This window comes from Molossus molossus, unplaced genomic scaffold (assembly GCF_014108415.1).
Source record: "Molossus molossus isolate mMolMol1 unplaced genomic scaffold, mMolMol1.p scaffold_m16_p_13, whole genome shotgun sequence".
In the NCBI taxonomy this organism is placed as follows: Eukaryota; Metazoa; Chordata; class Mammalia; order Chiroptera; family Molossidae; genus Molossus; species Molossus molossus.
In genome coordinates this window covers 47,220,909-47,248,210 of record NW_023425348.1, presented here as the reverse complement: position 1 = coordinate 47,248,210, position 27,302 = coordinate 47,220,909, and the positions used below count along the sequence as shown (strand labels likewise).

The window sequence follows — 27,302 nt, the reverse complement described above, 5'->3', positions numbered from 1 at the left end:
GAATTTCACCTCAATTTTTAAAAAAGCTGGATGGCCCATGGCACCATATTCTAAAGGAAAAACTCAAACGCCTCTGATATTTCCCCATCTAGCTGCTCCTTCCTACCCTTCTAGGAAGCCTGTCCTATCCCCCAGCCATCCAAACCTGCCATTTTAGTAGTGAGTTATGTTCCTTTGCTCTCATGTTCTAGTCATTTCCTGTGTCAGACTATCTGAAGTCCCCAATGAGAAAGCAAGTTCTTTTTTAAATAAAGTCCATGTGTCCTTGTTCTGTTTCCCATGCATAGATCAAGTCTTAAATGGAGAGTAGGGGAAAAGGGACTGAATGACCTCTCTCTCTTCTTTTTTTCCAGTTTTAATATCTTTTTTTATTTAAATATTCTCAACATTTATTTTTCTTTGACCTATAATTGACATACAACATTATATTAGTTTCAGATGTACAACATAATGATTTGACATTTGCATACATTGCGAAGTGATCACTACACTAAGTCCATTTACCATGTCACCATACAAAGTTATAAAACTTTTTTGTGTGTAATGAGAACTTTTAAGATTTGCTTTCTTAGCAACTTTCAAATGTGTAATGCAATACTGTTGACCATAGTTACCAGGTTGTAGATTACAACCCCACAATTTATTTTATAACTGGAAGTTTGTACCTCTTGATCTCCTTCACCCATTTTGCCAACCCCTCTCCCCACCAATCTGTTCTCTGTATCTATGAGATTGGTTTTGTTTTGTTTGTTCATTTGTTTGGTTTTTTAGAATCTACATATAAGTGAAATCATACAGTGTTTGTCTTTCTCTGTCTGACTTATTTTACTTAGCATAACACCCTCAAGGCCCATCCAAATTGTCATGAATGGCAAGATTTCATTCTTTTTATAGCTAACTAGTATTTCATTTTGTGTGTGAGTGTGTGTGTGTGTATGTGTGTGTATCACATCTTCTTTATTCATAGAATGATCTCCCTGGAGTGGTGCTATCTCTGAGAAGGCAGCTGGAGGCTGGGAGGTCATGGTGACCAAAGACTTAATCATCACACAATGCTCTGAATCTGGTTATTTTCTTTTGGGGAGGGGCAGAGGTTCAAGAGAAATATTTGACAAACAGCTTGGGAGAAATATCTGGTTTCAGATATAACTGAAATCTCTCGACAAATGGATCCTTGACTTTCAGAAGCAACAATTCAAATGCCAAAGTCTTTCAGAAAAACAAAGACTTTACGTACTCCCCAAAGTCTGACACTGGAGCCATACTCCTGCTGTCCACAAACTGTTTTCATTGCACTCAGGTGATACTGTAAACAAACTATTTTCATTGCACTCAGGCGATACTAGAGACTTGGGGCACAGCATTCACGCTCGGCACTATCAGCCAAAAAGCCCCAATGTAGCATATCATCACCAATGCCTGGAAATCAAGTCACAAGGAGTAACCTACAAGGGTCACAGGCACACCCTCCTCAGCCTCCTCATGCCTTATACTTACAGTAATATTAACAATGAAAACCACCAAAGAATACTTCTTTTTAAATGGCCACTGTGTGGTCCTTAAATACATTCTCACAGTAGCCACTAGGCTCATACAGATTAATGATTTACCTGGGGTCATAAGCTTAATAAACCATCATGGCCCCATAGCTAGAGCGTCGGCCACACACCAAAGGGTCTCAAGTTCAATTCCTGGTCAATAGCACGTAGCGGGATTGCAGGTTCAATCCCCAGCCCCAGCACGCAGGAGGCAACCAATCGATGCGTCTCTCATATCAATGTTTCTCTCCCTCTCCCGCTCCTTTTCTCTCTCCCTCTCCTCCTCCATTCCCCCTCCCTTCCACTCTCTCCAAAAATCAATGGAAAAAGTATCCTTGGGTGAGGATTAGCTAAGAAAAGAAAAAGAACAGCAAAGCCAGATTTTAAATTCTGGTCTGCCTGCTTCCAAAATGTATGCAATTGCCACAACACAAAACTGTCCAGCACCACACATCTTTGCTCTATTTCCTAGATCTACAAGGAGTGCTCTGGCCACTCAGAAGAAACCAATGCTTCTCAGTTTAAAATTAAGCCTAGCCCAGCCAGTGTGGCTCAGTGGTTGAGTATCGATCCATACACCAAGAGGTTGCCTGTTTGATTCCTGGTCAGGGCACATGCCCAGGTTGTGGGCTGGATCCCCAGTGGGGAGGCATGCAGGAGGTAGCAGATCAATGTTCTCTCTCTTCAATGTTTCTATCTCTCTTCCTCTCTAAAATCAATAAAAGAAAAATATTAAATAAATAAGTAATTAAATAAAGCCTCATAGCCATAGGGACAGAACCTATTGCTTAAGCAGTAGCAACACAGGGCACTGACACCACTGAGAAGTACCTGAAATTGCTATCTAAGCTACTCCACCATTCCCCAGGCCACCAATCAAGCCTCCTGAAAGCCCACAAGATAGATGTTTTGCCTTGGTTGGCCCTAAAGGTAGGAGAGAAAATGCCAGGGAGAAACACAAATGTGCCTGAAATCAGTAGACCTGAGATCTAGTCTCAGCCCTGCCCCTAATTAGTTATATGACCTTGGGAAGTTGCCTATCTTTTTTGCATTCATCTTCTCTGCTATAATATGGAAATAGTAATCCCCACCCATCCTATCTCACAGGTTTGCTATGGATATGATGAGCAAAAAGACAGGCTTTAACAGGAGAATGCTTCATGAAGTACAAAGCACAAACTAATCTGAGAGATGATTATGATATGACTACCATCAGCTGGCTGGAGAGAAGATTAATGTCCATGAAACAATTAGGAGGTGAAACAGTAGATAATTAGATGCCAAATCATATGGTACAGACTAAGAAGATTATAGTCTGGAAAGGGAAGTTTCTGGAATTAGTCAGAGAAACTGCATTGAAAATAACAAACAGGAATGAAGGGTGATGGAGAGCAGTAGCAGCAACAACAGTATGTAGCTATGGAAAAGAGGGATGAAGAAGCAGGAGAGTAACAGTGATGGGCCAAACCCTGTGTGTGGGTAAGTCAGGAAGGCCACAATGGCTTATAGGGTAAGGCCAGTCTATGAAGAGAAGACAGTGAGGCCAAGGAGCTGAGGCAGGATGCAGTTGGCAACTGGGGAGCCATGGGAAACAGCAGAGCTGGATTTCACAGCAAACATTTATTGAGCACTAACAATGTGGAAGGCACTACCACAAATTATGGGAATACAGAGATGGATAAAGACATGAACCTTGTTCTCATGACTCTGCATTTGAATCTTAGGTCTTCTATCTGCAGTGACATGAACATCAATGAACAAACTTTATAATCACAGGATTCTGGATTAAAATCCCTGGGCTGCCATTGCTAGATGAGTGATCTCATCCAGCAACCAAACTCTCTAAATCCTAGTTTCCTCTTTTGCCATGGAGAAATAATAATAATCATTCATGAGATTGTGAAGAGTGCCCTGGTCGGCTTGGCTCAGCGGTTGGAGTGTTGGCCCGCAGCCCCAATGAGTTGCAGGTTCAATTCCAATCAAGGGCACGTACCTCAGTTGCGGTCTGGTCCCTGGCCCTGGTCAGGGTCATGCAGGAGGTGACCAGTCAATGTGTCTCTCTCACATCGATGTTTCTCTCTCTCTCCTTCACACTCTGAAGATAAATAAAAAAATATCCTCTGAGGATTAAAAAAAAAAAAAAGATTGTGGTGAGTACAAGTTATATAAAGTACATTAAAAAAAGAAACTTGGTATGTGGCTTCGCAGCATACTACAAATGATAACTATGATCATTATCATTCACTAGCATTGTGACCTTGGAAAAGTTGCTTAACGCCTCTGGGCTTCAGTTTCATCATCTGTAAACTTCATAAGATTCTTGTGAAGATTAAAGGAAATAACTGGTCCAAAGCCTCTAGCATATATCAATAGCTCAGTAAACTTCCCTTTTTTCCCTCTGTCTGCTTTCTTTAACCCTCTTCTTTCCTTCTCCTGGGTCCATATTTGAGACCTCCCTTATGGCAATGCTCAGCTCCCAAAGGAGGACAATGAGGACACAGCTCAGTTACTTACTGACTCTACTTCTAGAAGGCACCAGGCCCATTTAACCCCCAACTAATTCTTAACTTACCCAATGCCTGACCACCCCCAACTACAAGCATGTTCTCCAACCACTTTGTGCAAAGTGGCTTTAATTTATAAGCAAAAAGCCCTTTCAACCTGATGGTCAGACAATCCTCCCTGCTTCCTCATCCTCCCAAGAAATTAAACCAGAAGAGAAAGCTCCAAAATCTAAAATGGTGATAAAAGAAAGAAGAGTGTATTTCCAGTGTCTTAAAGCTTCAGAGTAAAAGGAAGAAATGCTGGGCAGCCTTGCTTGAGGGGCAGATAGACCACACTGGCCTATGCATGTACAACAAGGGCAGGCAAACAGCTGCAACTTCTGCCAGTTCTGGGAATGCCTCAGAGTAAAACCCTCAGCCAGCTACAGTCACTCAGGCATGAGGGAAAAATTAGTTTTTCACTAGTAAAGGTCAACTCATAAATACCTGATTAACCCAAGCAAATATGCTCTACTCCACGTCCTGTGAGATTTTACAACTGACCCAGAACAGAAGTCAAGCTGAGTACATGTTATCAAAGCTATAACTAACAATTACTGAGGTAGGGGTGTTGGCAGGAGGGAGGAGGGTAATGGCTGGCTATAAAAGCCTAATCCAAATCAGATGAGTCCAGACTCTCCAGAGAAGGCTGCTTTTTCTGGGAACAACCTCTGCAAATGTTACCTTGCCTTGAAAGACAGGAGCCAGCACTCCCACCAAGACCATAGGAAATGCAGAAAAGCAAAGCATATTAATCTCAGGGAGTTCCTTTTGGGAGAAAATAACACCAATAATTCTACATTACAAAGACAGTGTCAGGTCAAACCTGTGAAGCTGATGACTAGGCTCTCTTCCGCAAGCACATCTGTTTCTTCCTCTGTGTTTCCATCCATCCCCTCTGCAAACTAGGAAGGGAGAATGAATGAAACTATCTTTCACTGAACACTTACTAGAAATTCCACGAAGGGTTTAAAAAAATTTTTAAATCCTCCCAATAATCCTGTATGATAGCTAATCCTAGTCCCATTTTATAAATGAGGAAACCAAGCATCAGAAAAATTAAGCAACTTGCTCAGGAGACGGGCATATAAATGGCAGGGCCCAACTACAAACCCAGTCTGTCTAATTCAAAAACAACCTTTCTTTCAACAAATATTTATTGAGAGCCTACCACGTGCCAAGCAGTACTCCTGAGTGTATACAACAAACAAAATTCCCGTCCTTATGGAGTTTTCTTCACTCCTAAACCAAGCTGCTTCCATATTTAGCACACCACACATTTAATAGGTAGATATCTCAATTTATTCTCCACCAGGCAGCACTCAACAAATATGTATTGAAGGGATGAATGCGGTCCTTCCCCTCACCTCACAGGAATTCCTCTCTACTGCTGCCCAAACAGCATTCAAATGTTTATTCATCAATTCAGCAACCTTCCTCCCACCTAAGTCAAGCCACATCTTAAATCAAAAGCTTCCTTGTAGTGTTAGCAAATTGGTTCCTGTCACCCAATAGTACTTCAGAGTTTATAAAACACTTTACATTACATTATCTGATAGAATCCTTATAAAATTAAACCAGGTAGGTACTGTTTCCATTTAACAGGGAAACAGACACACCCAGAAAACTCAGTATCCTTGAACACAGCTGGGTAGTAAAATTAAGCAAAACTCAAAAAGCTCTTCCCTTCTCCTAAGAACACCTCATAATCTATTCTTCATACTGGAGAAACCAAAAGGATATTGTAGCAATATCTGATTCATTCTGTTTGATTAGACTATCTCAGTCTCCCCAGTGTACCAAAACAAAACAAACAAAATCACTGTGTTTCATCTCACTGTGGAATTTATTCTGATTGTTATTAATATTTTATTACTTTTTCCACTGAAGGTGTTTCAACTGTATATTATGTTCTAATTTGCCATTTATTCCCAAAGGAACAAACTTTTGATGTTAAACACTACACATATGTGATACACACAGAAAAAGGCTTGAAAATACTTCTATAATTTTTTTCAAGTCAGTGAGAAAGATAATTCAACTCATAAAAATGCCTTTTTAAGGCTTGCCTTCTCCAGGAAATCCTTTATTCTTGAAGTGACAACCACCAGTAGGGAGAGGTTGCAGAAAATTTAAGTCCCAAATACAGGATTAATAATTTACTATGCTCTTTAGGAAAAAAAAAGCAACCAGCAGTCAACAGGTATATCCCAACCAAAGCCAGGCTGAGGGCTCTGTCACACCATTTCACTCCAGGTAGGCAGGAAGCATTGATCTAGCTCTATTAAATGCGAAAGACCACAAGAGAGAAACAAACTAAAGTCAGAGGCCAGGAAAAATGACCTAAGGGAAGAGATGCCTGTTCCCTTGGGGATCCAAAAGCATCTTGCCTAGAAGGCCTTAATGCCTCCAGTATAACACAGTACACTCTGGGCAAATCAAGAAGACCCAGGTCTGGCTTTATTCAAGGAGCTAGCCAAGACTGCCCAAAATTCTTCCCTTTAACAATCCTGAAGCCTGAAATTCCAAAACTACAATTTCAACTTCATTGGGTTCTTTTTGTAAAACTTTTTTAAAATTGATTTTAGATAAAGAGAAGAAGGGAGGGAGGAGAAAGAGAAAAACATTGATTTGTTGTTCCACTTATTTATTTATGCATTCATTGGTTGATTCTTGTATGTGCCCTGACTGGGGATCAAATCCACAACCTTGGCATATCAGTACAATGCTCTAACAAACTGAGATACCCGGCCAGGGTCTTCATTGGGTTCTTTTTTTTTTTAATCCTCACACAAGGACATTCCTCCATTTATCATTAGATAGAGTGGGAGGGAGGGACAGAGAGCGAGAAACACTGATGTGAGAGAAACACATCACTGGCTGCCTCCCGCAGGACCCCAACCGAGGCCAGGGACAAACTGCAACCGAGGTTTGTGCCCTTGACCAGGAATTGAACCCTCAACTCTTTGGTCCTCGGGCTGACGCTCTAACTGCTGAGCCAAACTGGACAGGGCATGATGTGTTTGTTAAAGAACCCAATGGCCCTGGCCAGTTTTGCTCAGTGGTTAGAGCATCAGCCCGAAGACCAATGAGTTTTGGGTTCAATTCTGGTCCAGGGCACATACCTCGGTTGCAGGTTCGATTCCCAGCCCCATTTGGAGTCACGCAGAGAGGGGAAATGTCTCTTCCTCTCCCCCTTCCCATTCTATCAGACATCAATGGAAAAATATTCTCGGGTAAGGATTAAAACAAACTAACAAACACATCATGAGTACCACACCTTGCAGGAGGGGGAGTGGTCAAATGAAGGAGGTAGATCCATGCCTCATTAAATATCAGCCAGATTAGAGAGAGGGGCAGAGTGCTCTGGAAAGGGAGGTCAAGGAAATAATTCTGAATTGGAGACTCTGTGGAGGTAGGAAATTAGCTGACTTAGAAGGATAGGAGGATATGAAATCATTTGTGTGAGGCTTTGGGAGAGATTCAGATTTGAATTCTGGTTCAGTTGTTTATGGGCTGTAATGACAACTAGGCAAATTATTTTCCTTTTATGAATATTTCCTTAACTGTAAAGTGGGCATTATGAAAAGATATGAGTATACCTCAAAAGGCAGCTATGTAAAACATCAGCCCCAACCTGGCACATGATGGAACTTAATAAATATCTTTTTCCTTCTCCCCTTTTTCTGGTTAGAACAGGAATACACAACAGGGAAGGATTCCCCAAAGCAATGGAAATTACTTGCCAACTAACAGAGCAAAGCCTTTTGGGGCTAATAGACAGAGAACTGACCTAAAAGAGAACCTTAAGAGTCTAGAGAATAGCAAATGCAGGCAAATCCAGATCTCTCCACCATGAGATGTGTGGCAGCTCATTCTGGACAAATATAGCATCACCATGCATTTATTTAGATGAGAATATGGAAACCCTCTCCCTTAGCTCCTCAAAAAGAACAGCACTGTACCAACTTCTGCTACTCCAGGAGGCTGGAGCAGGACCTAGTGCAATGAAGGTATTGAGTCCAGCTGCCAACATTTTAATTAGTCCAACCTTAAAAAGTCTATAACCACAAGGGATTAAAAGGATCCCCCAGGGAAAGCCTCTGCCCTTCACACAGTTCAGCCAATTAGATCTGCTCAAGTGCCCTAATTTTCATCACTGAATTCTTGGGGGAATCAAGCCTCACCAAGTTCTGACTTCTGACTAAGCATATAGGCACACACTCAGCTCATGAAGAGCAGCTGGGAGTGGGCCACTATAAGAGAGGCAGCATCAAATACTCTGAGGCCCTGACATCCTCCCTACATCAGTAAACTAAGACCTGCCCTCTTGCCAGGCACCATCCTCTATCCCAGTGTCCTACTGTGACCCATGCTCCAGGTAGTTATACCCTAACCCAGCGGTTTTCAACCTTTTTCATCTCATGGCATACAAACTAATTACTAAAATTCTGGGGCATACTAAAAAATATATTTTTTTGCTGATCTGACTAAAAAATAGGTTTAATTTTGATAGATATCATTCACACCGAACAGCTATTGTGTTGGCTGTTGTCATTTTTTATTTCACAATGTAAGGGAAAAGAAGTCAGTGTCCATGACATACAGGTATTGCATGTTTTAAAATTTTTTGCAGCATATCAGTTGAAAATCTCTGCCCTAACCTAACCCACACTGAAAAGCTAGCAAAAGCTAGTTATGATTCTCAGTTATACCAGAGCCCAGTAATACCTGCATTTTAAAAGGGGATCTTCCAAGTGACATGACTTCAAGACTAGAAAGAACTACATGGTAAACCAGGAGACAAATGTAAATTTCAAGGGAAAAAGGAATAAAGCATCTTGTTCAAGTTAATGACAAGATATTATACTCCAAAGCCAATGAACTTTACATTTCCCAAAGACTCAGGCCCTCTGCCTTGCAACTATACCGGGTGTAATGCCAGTATAGCCACATTTTTCCTGTTGTAATTGAGAGGTGAAAAAGCAAGGTTATAAGGAAAAGTGAGAACTAAAGAACATAAGGTAAAGAGAGGGGATGAACCAGGAATTATATAGATTATCAGACAACTCAAAGGAGAAAAGCTAATAATAATAAATTACATTTGTATAACACTAAATACTTGTCACATTATCACATAAGATCTACATGTATCAACCATGTGAGATAGGTTCTGTTATACGGGGAAACTGGGGCCCAGAAAGGTCAAGATTATCACAACCCAATCTAAACTATGTCTACCTAATTCCTAGTCTAGTATTCTCTTTTATTAAACAAGATATTCCAAAAAGAGTGTTGTAAAAACTTAAAAGAACCAAGCTAGAAAGTGGGGAAGGAGAAGAAAAAAAGTTTCAAAAGAAATAAGTAGGGAAAAAATGCTTTATGACTGAAGCTGTAAAATAGTAAGCAACTATTTAATTAATTAGAAAATCGTCTTGCTTTCCCCCTCCACTCTCTCAGAGGGTGTGTGACAAGACATCAGACAAGATTGCCAGTTTCAGGCCTGCACCCATGAGAGAGAGCTGACACAAACACAGACCTGCTACATGAGCAGTCTACTCCTCCTCTCAAGAGAACTTGGGAACGTGTATAAATCAAAGAGAAGATCACAAGAGGACTCAGGCACTAGCTTTGACCAGCAGCTGCAACCTACACCTCTGTCCCAAGACAGGGCTTACCCTAGTCTTCCCCACAAAGGATAGCCTAAATTCAGCTATCACTCTGCCCCCATACTTTGAGCCAGCTGAAGGTTGGCAGAAGACCCTGGAGAAAAGGAATAGTAATCATCTTCTCTCAGGCCAGGAACAACTAATGGGGTATGATCATGTAGTACTCCTCTGCAACTCCATTTCCCACTGGAAAACTGGAGATGTGTGACTATGGAAAACTTGGCATGTCCCCACAACAGGAAGCCCCAACTGTGATGAGTGGTCTGGGTCAACCTAAACAAAAAACCTTCAATGAAAAATGGTGAATTTACATCTGCCAAAATACTCACTACATATACAGGCTCCAACCCAAGCCATAATCCTAGAATAATACCCTCACACAGCACTTAAAGAGTTATACAAAGTACCTATCCTCCATGGCCTCCATAGGTAGAGATTACTATTCTTTTTTTTTTTTAATTCAATTTGCAAATTTGGCAATTAAGATTCAGAGAGGGAAAAAAAACAAGATCTTACAAATAGAAAATGGCAAAGCCTGGAGTTGAACCCATGTGTTTTATCTCAAAGACTGGTTTTCCTACAGCGAAGACCCAGCTCTGTTAGGAAGCTTAACAGCTAAAAAAACAAGAAACTTAGATTCTCAAACTTGGAATCCACCAAGGACTTACTGTATAACCTTAGGCAAACTGTTTCACTTCTTTGGGCACCAGAAAACTCATCAGTAAAATGAAGTGATATGAAGCAAGTGTAGAGAGAAGAGAATTCTTTGGTTCCTGGAGTACTGTAAAGTGTAGTCTCCTGCATAATACTCCAAAGAAAGTCAACTACCCCTCCATTCATCAACCCCAGCACTGACTCTCCTTCTGACTTCCATATATTTTCTGTAAATGGAACAATCAGACTCCTTCCTCATTGCACACAAGCAAAATATGAGCATACCTTTGATTCTTCTCTTTCCTTCCCTCCATACACTTTAACTCTAAGTCCTATTAATTCTACCTCCATAATGCAGACCCTGATCTCTGTCATGAACATTTGCAGTCTCCTATCTAGGCTCCCTGACGCCAACCTCACCCCCACCAATGCATTGTGCATACTCTGAGATTAATCTCCCTAAGCAAAAGTAGGGTCATGTCTCTCTCCTACTCAAAACCCACAAAGCCTGGCCCATGTGGCTCAGTGGTTGAGCATCGACCCATGCACCAAGAGGTCACTGTTTTGATTCCTGGTCAGGGCACGTGCCTGGGTTGTGGGCCAAATCCCCAGTGGGGGACATGCAGGAGGTGGCCAATCGATGTTCTCTCTCATTGATGTGTCTATCTCTCCCTCCCCCTTCCTCTCTCTCTAAAATCAATAAATAAAATATTATTTTTAAAAAACCCACAAAGACTATTTATTTTCTACAACATAAAGTTTAAACTCTTTAGCCTGACATTGAGGCCCTCCACAAGCTTTCCTCTATTAATCTCTTCTGCCTAATTTAATAGTAGTCTCTTTCATAGATGTCACTCTCCAGGCAATCTGGACTAAAATGCCCCTAAAGGCTCTTCACTTTTTCCCACTCCATGCCTTTTCTCATGATATTTTCTCTGGCTGGAATATTTCCCTCAACCTCCCTTATAATTCTGCATGAAGTACCTGAAGACCCACTAAGCTGCCACCTACTCCAAAAAGTTTCCCTGATCTCTCCAGGTAGAGGTGATCCCATCTTCCATAGAACCATGAGTAACATTCATAGAGTACTAAACCTATATTACCTTGCACAATGAGCTATAAAATGGAAGATCTGTTGTGAAGATTAAACAAGCTCATGTATGTGAAAGTATCTAGCCAGTCCTGTTATACAGTAGGTGCTCAATAAATGGGAGTTTTTATTATGTATGATAAAGAAAAATGTGGGTGGCCCTGGCTGGTTTGGTTCAGTGGTTAGAGTGTCGGCCTGCGGTCCAGAGAGACCCGGGTTCAGTTTCCACTAAGGGCACGTACCTCAGTTGCAGTTTGTCCCCGGCCCTGGTTGGTCGTGCAGGTGGCAGCCACTCAATGTGTCCCTTTCGCGTCGATGTTTCTCTCTCTCTCTCCCCCTCTCTATCTGAACAAAAATGGCAAATTTTTTTATCCTCGGGTGAGGATAAAAAAAAAGAAAAATGTGGGTGTACATCTTAACCCCTCAGTCCTTCTACTGGGCAAGGATTGTTACATAACATATAACATATGTGTTAAATGTTGACTGAAGAGATAAAGAACACTACACAGATACAAATCCTAACCCAAAGCTTATATCCAGAAGAGCTCAACCATAATACTATTTTTGGAAGATACAAACTGAATACATACCACTCTGTGGCTATACACTTCACTAATGTGGTACTGCCATTCACGATTTATAGGTGAAATATGCCCTCTCATTCCTTTCCCCACAGTCAAAATCCTAATCCCTCTTTCTTCCAGGCTCCTTAGGTAATAAAACAAATGCCACTAACAGTCTGATAAGTTGTACACTTTTTAATCCAAATGCACATTTCTACCTAAATTCATATAGCTGTTTCTTTCCCTCCCCGCAAGTTACTAAACTAGAAACAGTATTGGCCTTTGGGTTAGATAAATCTAAATTTAAATCCTGGCTTAGTCACCTTGGGAAAATTCCTTAAACTCTCAGAATTACTATTTTCCCATCTATAAAATGAGAAACATATCCACCTTTAAGGGTGTTGTGCAGATGTAAAGCCCCCAGCCCAGTGCCTGGTACATAACATGTACTCAGTAAATAGTAGCTATCATCATTATTTTTATCACTGAAATTAGTTGAGTTGTCTTAATTACATATTTATCTCTTCAGAGATATGAAGTGTGAGTTCCAGTGAATTTGACCCTTGTCAGTGAAAGTTTCTTGAAACAAGACTTATATAAGTATGACTACCCAGCAACACACACGCACAAACACACGGACACATACTGCTTACACTTGAAGAGTATCCATTTCCCTAGGACACTCCATTTTAGATGCTGGCTCTGGGAACTTGGCAAACATGGACACATTTGTTTTAACATACACTGTAGTGATGAGAGTTCTGAGAGCTTCCTAAGAGGCCTGAGATAACCCAGAGAGGCCAAACAAGAACAGAGCTACTGAATCACACTGGAGAAAATTAGAGGAGCATGAGATTTGAAAGCCTGCCTGCCTGCCAGTGAGATTTCTGGTCATCACCTAAGCCAGAACTCAACACGAGACAGCCAGGAGCTCTGCAAATGTAGTTAACAGAGGAAAAGGGCAGGTTTGTCCTATCTGGGCCATGCTGACAGCTTATAGCTGTCTCTCTTATATCTCTGTCCCCTTCACGGAGTCTTGATGGAGAGCTAGTGTGATATTTGTTCTCGGAGGCCCAGGGAGTTCTCAGAATCAGAGATAACATTTGAAAAGCCAGTGATCTTCACTGGACTAGCCTACCTCCCTACAGCAAGACAAGCCTAGCATAAAAGAAGGCTCCCTCCTCCATCCCACAAGCCAGACTAAGAAAAGCAGTTCAAGTTCATTCTGTTCATTCGGCTGCCTCAAGTTTGACCTGAGGTAAACCCATGTGGGCCATGGAACCAAAGACAAGAAGGAGCAGGACCCAAGGAAACCTTGCCCATGAGTCTCACGTCGGCTCTCTATGAGCACAGCCCTGCTCCACTCCTACTGCAACCACCTACTCAGAGCAGCCATTGCTGTGACAAACAAAAACAGCCAGCCAGAGTCAAAGGCCAAACCATCCCTCATTATGACTGGTAACTGTCACTGAATACAGCTTCAGTCAGTGCTCAATAAACAGGGGTGAAGCACTACTCAGCAGAAAAATAGCACCCACAGAACTCCTCAAAAAACCTACCATGTGAACTCTACCCCTAATCTCAGGGCCCTCTTGTCTAAACTTTTCATAGGAACTGATGTCAGTGTACCTGGCCCTGGTTCTCCATGTCTATTTAATCTAAGGATCAACTCACTTTGTTTTTTTTTTTTAATTAAAGAACATCTAGTGGCCACCTCCAGCATGCCCCCCACTGGGGATCAGGCCCACAACCTGGGCATGTGCCCTAACCAGGAATCGAACCAGCGACCTTTTGGTGCATGGGTTGATGCTCAACCACTGAGCCACACCGGCTGGGCAGGATCAACTCACTTTTATTAATTTATTCAACAAATGTCTTTTAGGAAGGTACTCTCTGACCAGCACTGTGACGGATACTAAGGATAGGTACTATGATCAACAAAACAAACATGGTTCTTGCCCTAGAGAGAAAAACACATGCACACACAGACTTTAAAATGTATAAAACTAGAACAGTAGCCATAGAAGTCGGAAATCCACTAAGAAGTGTGTAAAAACTCACCTACCCCCCCCAAAATTACACAACTCTTTCATATATATCAGTTCTCTTTTAACCCCATTTTTCAAGTGAGGAAACTATAGTTTGGGTCATATTGTCAGTAAGGACTCAGCCAGTGCCCAGTGCTCTTGATTCTACATCAGGATATCTCTTGCTTTAAGAGGCACAAGCAGGGTATGAAGTGCACAGAGAGTATTGCAGATAGCACATGCAACCAGAGTTTTATCAAAAATGAGAGGGGCCCTGGCCAGTTTGGCTCAGCAGTTAGCATGTTAGCCTGTGGTCCGGAGAGACTCGGGTTCGGTTCCCGCTAGAGGCATGTACCCCGGTTGCAGTTTGTCCCCAGCCCTGGTTGGGTCGTGCAGGTGGCAGCCGTTCGATGTGTCCCTTTCACATCAATGTTTCTCTCTCTCTCCCCCTCTCTCTCCCTCCCACTCTATCTGAACAACAAATGGAAAAAATGTCCTCAGGTGAGGATTAAAAAAAAAAATTGAGAGGGAACTCACAGCTAGCATTAATATCAGGGAACACTCACAGAGGACTGAAAGGGAAGGAAGGAAGGAAGGAAGGAAGGAAGGAAGGAAGGAAGGAAGGAAGGAAGGAGGAAGGAAGGAGGGAGGGAGGGAGGGAGGGAGGGAGGGAGGGAGGGAAGGAGGGAGGGAGGGAGGGAGGGAGGGGAGAACATCCTGGGAAGAGAGTAAGATGACATAAGTAAAGGCAAAAAAAAAAAAGAGCAATATAAGGTGTGTTCTGCACACCAGACACACACACACAAAAAGCCTGGCTGGCCTAAGATGTAGAGAAGGGAACACAGAAAGATGAAGTGAGCAAAGTGGCCTGGGGCCAGAACCCTGGGTCAGGAAGAAAATGGACATCCACAGAGGAATTTTAGAGCCTATACCATCTCTATTCCAAGTCCCAGCAGAAAACAAAAAGTGCATTTTTGTTGGCTCACTTCCTGTTTTTCTTTGCATGGCCTCCCACATAAAATAAATCTGCTCCACTCAAACATGACAGGGCCATAGACATCCCTATTCTTACCTCACGTGCCCCAGCAAGTTGTGCCAACACAGGCAAGACTGTCAAATTCTCATTGCCCAGGAAGCTTCCCTTGGCATTTTCCAGGTGGCCACAAGTAATCCCACAAGGCTTTAGATACATTTATTCTGCCTGTGGAGGCCCCAAATACATATATAATACAAGCAGCTGAGCCAAACAATAGTGAATTATAGAGTACAACACTCCGACCCACCTCCTCCAGGAAGCCTACTCTGTACATCCAAACAGATCTCTCCTTGCTCTGAACTGAGATTGCCAAGAGAGTGGTACAGAATGCGGATATTAATCACCATATGACACAGATATTACTAAACTTCTTTTTCTGTACCTTACTATAAAAGCTCTCTAGCCCTGGCCAGTTTGGCTCAGCGGTTAGAGCGTCGGCCTGCGGTCCAGAGAGACCCGGGTTCGGTTCCCGCTAAGGGCATGTACTTCGGTTGCAGTTTGTCCCCGGCCCTGGTTGGTCGTGCGGGTGGCAACCACTCGATGTGTCCCTTCACGTCGATGTCTCTCTCTCTCTCTCTCCCTTCCTCTCTCTCCCTCCCATTCTATCTGTACAAAAAAATGGAAAAATATCCTCGAGTGAGGATAAAAAAAACAAAAAAAAAACTCTCTAGCCCTGGCCGATTTGGCTCAGCCGTTAAAGCGTTGGCCTGCAGTCCAGAGAAAAGCTCTCTAGCTGGGGGGAATCTCCTCAGAAGCCACACTTGACAGTGGCTTTGTATACCACAATTGTGCCCAACTCAATTTCTGTGAACACAATACAATATTGTGAATTACTTACTGTTTCTCCTCTGTATATGTCTCAGACCCCCTAACAACCCAAACTGGCTGCATCAGGGTAGAGAGGCTCCACACCAGAGTAGGAACAACATGTGAATAAGAATAATACAACATTAGATTCTAGCCCTGGCTAAGACCTTAGGCAAGTTTGTTCCTCTCATATTTAAAATGAGTTTGGGAGAGACAGTCTTTAAAAATCTTCCAGCCCTGGATAGTTTGGTTCAGCGGTTGAGCATCGGCCTGTGGACCAGAGAGTCCCAGGTTCGGTTCCCGGGGCATGTACCACAAAAAAATAAAATAAAATAAATAAATAAATAAAAATCCTTCCAGTCCTATCACCTAACATGGCCTAAAAGGTCAGAGTAAGTTTTTTTATCTGTCAGTGTGTAAGGCCATTTCAATGCCACTTATAAGTCTAGCTCTCAGAAGCCAAGTTGGGGCAGTAAAAGCCCCAAGGCTGTACAATGGGCTCTAAAACTAAAGGTACCAAACAAGGAGTTGGGAGGCAGGACTAGAACCTAAATTAAACAGCTAGTTTAAGATTGGGCTAAGACAGGGGAAGAGTACAAAGGGAGGGCTACATCAATTCTACATGTCAAAGTAATGATGTCATTCATGAACCAAGAGGACAGAATAGTAAAGGAAGTACAGAAAGACTCTACTAGACTCTAGGAAACAAACAAAAAAAAAAGCTAAGCCCAGCAGGTGTGGCTCAGTAGTTAAGCATTGACCCATGCACCAAGAGGTCACCAGTTCAATTCCCAGTCAGGGCACATGCCCAGGTTGTGGGCCAGATCCCCACTAGGGGACATGCAGGAGGCAGCCAGTCCTCTTCTCTTTCACGATGTTTCTATCTCTCTCACCCTCTCCCTTTCTCTATCTCTAAAATCAATCAATAAAAAAATAAAATAAAATAAAGCTAAGAGTACACAAAACCTAAAGCCATTATTTCCCAAGATCATGGTCCTAGGATGGTATCACAGGCATCCTCCAAGATGGTCCCCAGTGATCCCTGCTCTCCTGGTATTCATGCCCTTGTGTAATCCCTTTATCTTAAGTGTGGGTTAGACGTATTGATTTGCTTCTAACAAACAGAATATGGCAGAAATTGTAGCATATCAATTATAAAATTAGGTAATAAAAAAACTGTAACTTCCATCTTGGGCGCTCCTTCTCATTCTCTCTTGGATCACTTGTCCTGGAGAAAGCCAACTGTCATGTCATGAGGCAGCCCAGTGGAGAGGCCCATGTGGCAAGAAAACAAGGCCTGCCATGTAACCACATAAATTAGCTTTAAAGCAAATACTCAACAGCTTGAATGCAACTTCATAAGAAACCTTGAGCCTTCAACACCAGCCCAACAGCTTAACTGAAACCTCATGAGAGGCCCTGAGCCAGAGGCAACCAGCTAAGTGGAACCCAGATTTCTAACCCGCAGAAACTGTGGGATAATAAATGTTTACTATTTTAAGCCTTTAAATTTTAGAATAATTTGTTATGCTCCAACATAGATGGGGACCATGCCCATCTGGTCAGACATTTCAAGCCTGCAGTTAAAGGAAGAAGGTATGGGCCAGAAATAAGGTCAAGTACCAGCACCATGACTTTATCAACAGCTTCCTTATGTCCTAGAGTAAGCCTTGAGTAAAAGCCTAGTTTGGCCACACCCAGAGTAAAACAATGGTCCTATAGTAGATTCAGAGAAGCAACTACACTTAGAGAGGTGCTACCATAAGTAGACACTCAGATTCTGATGGAGGCTTTTCAGCACACAAAAGCAAAGGTTTTTGCAGTATTTTGACATTTATAAAGCCCTTTCACCTCAAAAGTTATCCCATTTGATCCTCACTAGAAATTTATTCATTAAGGTTATTCCCTTTCTACAAATGAAAAAACAAAGACTGAGAGAGATGAGATGACTTACCCTCCACTAGATCCACAGCTAATAAGGAAAGGAACCGGAACTCAGAAGCTTCCCTAAATCCAGATATTTGTGTCTGATGGCTGTTGCCAATTCAGACCCTTCTGCAAACCAGAGCCAATCATCTCACTTTACATCTAGGCTACTATTCAGCCCTACCTACTCATTTCCCAACTCTGTCCTCCCCACGACTCATACATCCTTTGTGGAATTAGACAATTTCCCAACTACTCATAATTGCAGTCTCTTGCTAAGGACTACAATGAGAAAAGTCTGGTTTCTTTAAAATACTAGACAAACTTCTTCCAAGTGAAGTGAGGTTGTTGGACCCAAAGTGATCTGGATAATTTTTCTTAACAAAGACAAAAATGATAAATTCTAAAACAGTGAACTTGCTAAACAAATGAAGCTTATTCCTTCAACTTTACCTTACCCTTTCCAAAGAAAAAAGATTTTTTTTTTTTTATCCTCACCCAAGGACATTTTTCCTTTTTTTTTTTTTTTTTTTTGTTCAGGTAGAGTGGGAGGGAGAGAGAGGAACAGAGAGAGAGAGAGAAACATCGATGTGAAAGGAACACATCGAGTGGCTGCCACCCACACAACCAACCAGGGCCGGGGAAAAACTGCAACCGAGGTACGTGCCCTTAGCGGGAACCGAACCCGGGTCTCTCTGGACCGCAGGCCGACGCTCTAACCGCTGAGCCAAACCGGCCAGGGCCCAAAGAAAATTTTTTTAACTTCTAACCAACTGCTTAGTAAATGATAGCAGAATCAGAACCAGACAATAAATACCCTTCAATTCATTTTTACAAACTTTATAGGATATAAAGTATACTACACGCCTGTCCTAACCCTTGAGGAGCTGACTGTATATCAAGGAAGGAAGGCATATACACAGATGACTCCAACAATGTGCTATGGTGGGTAAGATTATAGATTGCACCACCCTCCAGGGCAGCACTTTGTGATAGGTAAGTAGACTATTCAAACACCTTTGTTAACACAGCTATTTCCAGACCATTGAGGCTATAGGCTCTCGGTGCCAGATCAATCAGCGACACATCAACAGGTAACGTATTTGAGAAAAACAGCAAGGGCGCCCGGCCAGTGTGCTTCAGTAGACTGAGCGTCGTTCCATGGACTGATAGGTCCCACTTCAATTCCTAGTCTGGGCACATGCCCAGGTTGCAGACTCAGTCTCCAATGTGGGGCATGCAGGAGGCACCCGATCGATGTTTCTCTCTCACATCAATGTTTCTATCTCTTTCTTCCTAAGAAAATCTATAAAAACATTAAAAAATAAATAAAAACAGCAAGGACTTGGTATACAGATCCTCAGAGTTATAGTTCTGATCCTGCCACTTTTTAGCTATGTGACCAAGAACACAAATTTCTCAGCTAATAAATTATTTATGTTTAAAATGGGCATAATAATAAAAACAATCCTACCTACTTCCAAAGTGTAGGATAAAATAATAGATTGAAAAGGAATAAACAGATCTGAGTTTGTATGAAAATACAAAGTGCCCTGGGTGAGCAACACTTCCAAGGGTTAGGGAAAAAGCCCAGAATGTATACCAAGACATATAAGATCTTTTGTAATTAAGACAGAAAATATGATCCATTCAAACAGGCTCTGGATTCAAGCTTTTCCAACAAACTTTAACAGAAGTTTTAGGCTAGGGACAATAAAAACAGAGATTTAAAAAGAAAAGTACAACCCTCCTCTCTTCTTCTACAAAGAGCATATACTTGTGAAAGAATAAACATATACAATGTACTAGTTTTACATCAGAAATTTATACATAGTGTCCTGAGCGTGGGTAACAGAAGAAAGCTCTGTACTGTTATTATTTTATTTCTTTTCTTTTTTTAAAATCCTCACGGGGGGAGGGGAATATTTTTCCATTTATCTTCAGATAGTGTGTGTGAGTATCTTCAGAGAGAGAGAGAGAGAGAGAGAGAGAGATACATCGATATGAGAGAGATACTTCAATTGGTTGCCTCCCACATAACCCTGACCAGGGCCAGGGACCAAACCAAAACCAAGGTATGTGCCCTTGACTGAAATCAAACCCGTGACTCTTTGGTCCCCGGGCCAACGTTCTAACCACTAAGAAACCGACCAAGGTATGATTTAATTTCTTAAACTGTTGTGGGCACATGGGTATTCAATGTATTATCCTTTATACTTTGTTGTATATCTTAAACATTTTATAATATTTTTTTATCAGCAGGAACAAAAAACAAAAGCTCTGTTGAAGACCCAGTTTGGTATCTTTCTCTCTCCCTAAAAGTCTGACAGCCACAGCCGCTGGGTTTTCTGGAGAATCATTTCCCACAAAGAAAATGCAACACAGCAAGCTCATGAAATCATTCAGCAATGTGTGTCAAAGCTACTCAGCAGGAGCCTGGGCAGTGTTGCTCAGTGGTTGAGTGTTGACCCATGCACCAGGTCACTGGTTCGATTCCTGGTCAGAGCACATGCCCAGGTTGTGGGCCAGATCCCCAGTGAGGAACATGCAGGAGGTGAGGCGGCCAACTGATGTTCTCTCATCGATGTTTCCATTTCTCTCTCCCTCTCCCTTTCTCTCTCTCTAAAATCAATAAAGAGAAAAAGAATTTAAAAAAAAAAATCTACTCAGCAGGAAATGAGAGGCCCCTTGGGGCTCAAACCCAAATCCTATGGAGATCTACGAAACCATGCCCCTCTACAGGACCCCATCCCTTCCTTGCCAGACAGTGGGAGTTCTTAATGTAAAGGTACCACATTCCTAAGGTGCCCATTGGCAGAATTCAGGGGGACCTGTGAATTTGGATGGGAAAGAAATTACACTTTATTTACAATATTCTCTCACTGAAAGTTAGCATTTTCTTTCATTTTATGTTGTAAGCAACCAACTACAATATTATAAGCAGTACCTATGATTTTGTCACCAATAAATTAGTCATTTTCATGTCACATTACATTGTTGCAGATATTTCAAAATATTATTTACACTCATTACTTCAAAATTAGGATAATTATTAGACCTGCTGCTACATCACATACAACTACGTTCTTCCTGTCTATGGGCCCTCATGCGAGGTAGGCTGGCCAACTATGAAGCAACTCTGTCCAGTGATTGTTCAGCCACCACACAGTGAGACCCTATGGGCTTACACTGGTGACCCAGACATCTAGGATGCCCCCTTTCCTCCAGCATTCCCCAACTCAAAACACTCCCCCCTGGTTCTCTTTAGCCTGTACCCTACCCCTCCTTCCAAGAAGCCCTCCCCAGCCACCTTAGCCTTGCCCAGTCCACACAGAACTCTCTTAATCCTTAGCCTACACTGTCTACAGTACCTGATTTTGTGCTTCATAAGCCTGTGCATTATGTTGTATTTAACAGTTTCTAAAATATATCCTATAGCTGGACTCCAACCCCAGATTTAGACTACTTGATTTTTTATTTTTGTTTTGCCTTATCTTTGTTTTTTCTTATTTCTTTATTTTGTTCTTTTCTTTTTCACTTAGACTTCTTTGGTAGCCCTAAATTCATTCCACAGTGCAAAGCAAGCAGTAAGCACTTGTTACTGGCTTGTGGATTGAATAACTGATTGAGTCAGGGTCCCTGATTCAAATGTCTTAGTCTAGTTCTACTAATAACCCAGAGGAAACTTCTGTTTGATACCTCTCTGGACATCAATTTCCTCACGTGTATATAAAAAAAAAAAAAAAAAGTGGGTTGAACTAACTGATGTTTCCACCTCTTAACTTTTGAATTAGGCAACTACTTTTTATCTCCCCAAGATCTGAGAAAAATTATGGGGGAAACTGAAAAGCCTCTCCCAGCTCTTTCAGGCAGGGTTAGTCACTTGCTCCTCTGGGCTTCCCACAGCCTTCTGTATGTATATATAATACCTCTATTACAATGTTTATCACAAAGTTTTGAGAAAGTGTACAATGTAGTGGCTGGGAGGTAGGGAGAAGAATCAGACTGCCTGGGTTCAAATTCTGGCTCTATTCCCTAATATTGTATAACCTCAGGCAAGTCACCTAAAAAATGATGCTAATACCTAGCACACAGGAAAACTGGAATAATTAAATGGAATAAAATATTTGGAATAGTGCCCACAACACAGTAAGCACTAAAAAATGTTAGTTGCTATTACTGATGTCATTAATGTTTTACTAGGCACTGGGTTCCTACTTTAGCTGGATCTCTGTCCTCCTCCCATTCTCCATCACAGCACTGTTAATGTTTTCTTCCATGGCACTGACGACAAGACAATACATTTATTTATGTATGTATTTCCTATCTCCCCACTAGACTGTAAACTTCACGAGGGCAGAGAACCTATCTATTCTGTTCATCCTCAAATTTTCAACACCAACCATATTGCCTGGCCCAGAGTAGGAACTCAAATATTTTTTTAATAAATATCACATGAGCTGGCACTGTTCAATGTTTGCTAAATAAATTAACTTAGCTAAGGGTGATTGTCAAAGCTGAGGCATCGGTGCAGATAATAGCCGCCCCAGGATTACTGTGACCCTCTCCCCAGCCCCCAATATTAGCCTCAGTCTAGCCCCACCCACCTGCCCTTGGCCCCAGTCCAGTTCCGGGAGCCACCCTCAGCTAAAATTAGCATAGCCACTAAGATGGCCAAGCCATTTATAGCCTTGGAAGCAACAGCAACTAGCTGGGTGGGCAGGCAAGGCTCTGGCCTCCTACTCCATCAGGGGTTTATTGAGAAGCCAGCCTGCACTCCACAAACAACCTAGATACCTGTCCTCCAAGGCTCTGTTCTAGTATATTGAGTCAAAAAGATAGTTCCTGATTAGAGGTCCTCTATACCTCCAACACTAGCAGTCGCAACTCCAGACTTACCTAGGATCCCTCACACACATTCTGCAGAAAACATTTTGAGTTTCTAGATGCAATGAGCCCAGAGTCCAAGGGAGGTTCCAAACATGAGTTCCAGGCCAGCTTCAGAAAGGCAGGGCCCAGAGTAGCAAAGCCAGGCACAGATCTTTACTGAGAAAGCGACTTAGCATAGCTCAGTGTACAGGCATCAAAGAGCCAGAAGGTGACAGGAATGACTTATCCACTGCACAATGAGAGGGCCTCCTACCAGAGCACCTGCCTTCACTGCAGGGTCAGGCCTTTAGGATGGGCATATACATCCAACAAGAAAAATATCCAATTATCTCTCACCTGCAGAAGACTCTCCAGAGGAGAAAAAGACAGGCTTTTTTCTTGGCTCTCTGCTGTAGCATCACCAGGGCCTGCTTACTAATTCACCAGAAGAAAAGTAACATTCTCTTGGCCTTGCCTAGTGCTCCTTTAACAGGACAGGGCCTGAGAAGATGGAAGTGGTCTAGGACTTAAGCATCAGAAGACTTGCCTATAAGACTGAGCACCGGATTCAGTTTTTCCACTGATAAAAATGGGGATACTACTACGTGCCTCACATTCCAAAAGGACTATGGTGAAACTTTTTAAAGAAAAATAGCTGTGTCACCCTGGCCAGTTTGGCTCAGCAGTTAGAGTGTCGGCCTGCGGTCCAGAGAGACCTGGGTTCGGTTCCCGCTAAGGGCACGTACATCAGCTGCAGTTTGTCCCCGGCCCTGGTTGGGTCATGCAGGTGGCAACCACTCGATGTGTCCCTTTCACATCGATGTTTCTCTCTCTCTCTCTCTTCCTCCCACTCTACCTGAACAAAAAATGTCCTCGGGTGAGGATAAAAAAAAAAAAAAATAGCTGTGTGACTGTAAAATGTAAACTTCAGAGAACATACAAATTGTCTGGGTATGTTGAATCTTATTTAGAAAAGTGGTAGCTTTAAGGGCAAGTAAAATTCCTGTGTTCTGAAGATACAGAGGGACTGGAAAGGCTACAAGGCTCCTGGCTACATAGAAAGCTTCTCCCCAAATGCTGTAGCAGAGCCCATTCCATGAGCCACCGCTTTGCAAAAAATTAGTTCCTGTCTGAGTCACAGACAAACTTCCAGACAGGCCCAAGGAGACAACCTACCAGAACAATAGTGGTGGGGCCTCCAAGTTCCCACAAACCACAGCCATTCCCAGCTAGGGTCTCTGAGACTTCCCTCCCTGTGATTCAGTATTATTATGACGAAAGAAACTAATTTCTGAATTCAAAGAAAGAAAGACCAAAAGAGAGGCCTAAGTGGTATAATCAACACATCAGTGCCTCTGAAATATGTTGTATGAAAAGTAAGTCAGGTGGTGGTTCTGAGGGATGCTGAAATGCCTCTTACCTATCACAAGCCCCCCCCCCCCCCCCCCACATACACACATATTCATGATAGCTGGCTAACACCTAAAATTCAAAACTTCATCCCTTTAGCTTGTATCTAAACTATAGAACACCTCCTCCCCACCAAAAAACAATATTCATTTTATGTCAGGCACTCCTATTTTGGGGTTAAAATAGGACATATCAGTTATAAATAGGGATGTCACTAGAACAGCAGAGATGTTCCTTAGAGCTACTTCACAATTGGACCTACATCTGCCTACCAGTCTTTCCCTTCAGAGCCCAGTGAGAACCAGGCTTTGAGCTATGATTCAGGGTCCAAGGAGACACCATATGGAGAAACGGGATTAATATGCAAGAAGGACCTATCTTCAAAGCAACAGCCTCGGTGTCATGCTTATACATAGGGCAACCCTGACTTCACCTGGAACCCAACCCTTGGGGTACCTGGAATCACCAGTCAAGGAAGTTAAAAGGGGGTTTCCTAAGAAAGGGTCTACCACCAGCCCTGGCCGGTTTTGCTCCGTGGTTAGAGCATCGGCCTGCAGACCAGAGTCCCGGGTTCGGGTATTGCTAAGGGCATGTACCTTGGTTGCAGTTTTTCCCCCGGCCTCGGTTGGGGTCGTGTGGGTGGCAACCACTCGATGTGTCTCTCTCACATCGATGTTTCTCTCTCTCTCTTCCTCCCTCTCTCCCTCTCGCTTTATCTGAAGATAAATGCAAAAATATCCTCGGTTGAGGATAAAAATTTAAAAAAAAAGAAATGGTCTACCACCAAAGCCAGCCTCTGAATGCATCCATGAAACTTCCCAGCCACCTTTTCCTCCTCCTATCAACAGCTATCCACTGAGCCATCCCTCACTTGAGCTTGCCCACCTCAGAAAGAACAGAGCTATAAATTCTCCCCACTCTGCAACCCACTACTTTGGGCAGAGTACAGTGATACGGTGAGAGAAATAGGAAAAGAAAACAGAACTCCTTCTAAGCTTTGTGTAAAACAACTGAACTTTAAAAGGGCTCTTTTCTTCTGCAACAGAACACCAAGGCTCCCGCTATTTGACAAGGTTCCATGAGTACATAGGAAAAACCAAGACAAAACAAAAATATTATAGAATCCCTACTCTCATCAGTCAGAAGAAACACAAGTCAACAAGTGGTCTCAGAGTTACATATCATGCCCACGTTGAGAAAAGGCCATTTAACTCCCTAGTGGTAAATAGATTTAGAAATTCCATGTAAGGAATTGCCTGTATGTCAAATGGGCACAGCTAAGACACAGCAGATTACCTAAGGGAAGGGAGGTACTAGGGTTCCCACACTTGTTGAAATAGAAAGGCACACCTGAACACACCAATAGAGTTGGCCTAGGCCTGACTTTCCCTGCCCAACCCAAGTAGCCTCAACCTCCCGGTGTTGCCAAGACCTGAAACTGGCCAACAGCAACAGACTTATCTGCCCAGGCCATTCTTCCTGACAAGTAGTCCTTAGAAGGGGTCTTGGCTTGCTGATCTGAAAGGCCAAGGTGCCCCAAAGGCAGACCGCTCCTCACTGCCAACAAAAGACATCCTGAGGAGTTATGAGGAAAGTTGTTCAAGAGAGGCAGTCATTAGTCATGGCTCTTGAACAGAAAGAATTTCTTGGACTACTGGAAACAGGCAGTGCCATGTGTGGGTTCTCCATCAATGGCACATGTAGAAAACTAGAGTTCAACTTGCCAGTTCAGGCACCTCGGTTCTGAGCCAAAGTCCCCGGCCCAGTTCAGCCAGTGGCAAGGCCTTACCTGCTGCAGTGGATTCCTCACTACTGGCCCCTGGGCCGGCGGCTCCTGTCGCCTTCTCGCTGTGGATGTGGCTGAGACTCTGGCCATGATGCAGGAGGAGCCCCCAGAGGAGCCAGAGGGCAAGACGGGCGCACACATCCATGATTCCAGGTCTCAGTCAACATGCGCCTGATGTGGACACCTCGGGATCCCAGAGGCAAAGCCAGGAGCCCGGGAATGCAGCCGTTGGTCCTGGAACCCCAGGCAAGATGCCCTCGAGGCGCCGCAGCTGTGCAGGCACTCGAGGGCCGGCCTCCTCCGACAGCCAAAGGTCAAATGCTCCAAGTTTGGGCTCGGAAGGAGGGCCGTCGCCTCTGGTCCAACAGTGGGTCCGCCGGAGTTGGGGCGGCCTGAGCGCCCGGTTTGCTCGGGCCGCTTCCGGAGACTTTGGAGAGGGTGGCTACGGGGCTGCTGTCAGCTCCGCAGCGGGCTACACCCCTGAGGGAGGGAGCGGACGGGCGGGATCTCCCGCGTACAGGGGAGTGGAGGAGGGAGAAAACAGAAGGGAAGAGGGGGGCACCTGGCCTCGCCCCACTGTGGGGCGGGCAGCACAGGCTCCGGGACTCGCAGGCCCCCGGGGGCGCGGGCGGCTCTGCGATCCCAGGCCTCCTAGGCCCAGGTCAATGCCCCCGCCCAGTCCCGTGCCCAGGCGGCCGGCTGTGCCCAGGTTCAGCAGGCGGACGCGCACGGGCCAGGCCCGGGACAGCGGCTCCTGGGCGGGCGGCGCTGGGCGGGCCCGGGGCTGGCGGGGGCGTGCTTTCCCACAGGCCCGCCCCACGCCGCCCGGCCCCCTGCGAAGCCTGGGCCCGCCCCAGCGCGGGGGTTAGCCCGGAATAACCTGTTGGAGGCAGCCGCCGAGCGCCCCCAACTCCCGACGGGCTCTCCAGGCCCCCGGCCCGCGCTAGTCTCCGCTGGGACCCCTCTCCCGCGCCAGGGGTCGGGTCCAGGCCTCCCTTTCCCCAACGAGGATTTCTCCAGCGCTAACCGTCCGCAAACGGACGGACGGGGCCCTGACACGCAGTTGCTCAGGTAACCCAGGCCTGCGGCGGCGGCGGCGGCGGCGGCAACGGCAGCGGCAGCTGCCCTGCCCGGACCTCCGGGCCTCAGTGCTGCGCCACTCGCCTCAGCTCTAGAGCTGGGATGGACAGAGGCCCGCGGCACAAAGATTGCCGCCCTGGGCTGCTTAAGACGACAACAGCCCGGCCCGGTACCGCCCGGAGCGTGCTCCCAGCCCCCCACTCAGAGCCGGCTTTCTAACCCCGCCCCTCCGCCGCGTCTCGCAGCCAATCGGCTTCCGCCTCTCCTGCAGCTTAGGAACCCGCGCGATTCATCACCCGTGTGC

General features: G+C 44.0%; 1 protein-coding gene across 5 annotated transcripts in view; it reads right to left on the bottom strand.

Moving 5' to 3' along the window:
• Positions 1 to 26,671, bottom strand: part of STIM1 (stromal interaction molecule 1) — a 214,756-nt gene extending 188,085 nt beyond the window's left edge. For 3 of the 5 annotated variants that reach the window (XM_036258382.1, XM_036258386.1, XM_036258384.1), the window contains exon 1: positions 25,922 to 26,671. In XM_036258382.1, coding sequence (XP_036114275.1) covers positions 25,922 to 26,063 — 142 coding nt within the window. In that variant the 5' untranslated portion in view covers positions 26,064 to 26,671. The remainder of the gene's footprint in view (positions 1 to 25,921) is intronic. The other 2 variants (XM_036258381.1, XM_036258385.1) reach the window with 2 other exon arrangements.
• Between the last annotated feature and the right edge of the window lie 631 nt (positions 26,672 to 27,302).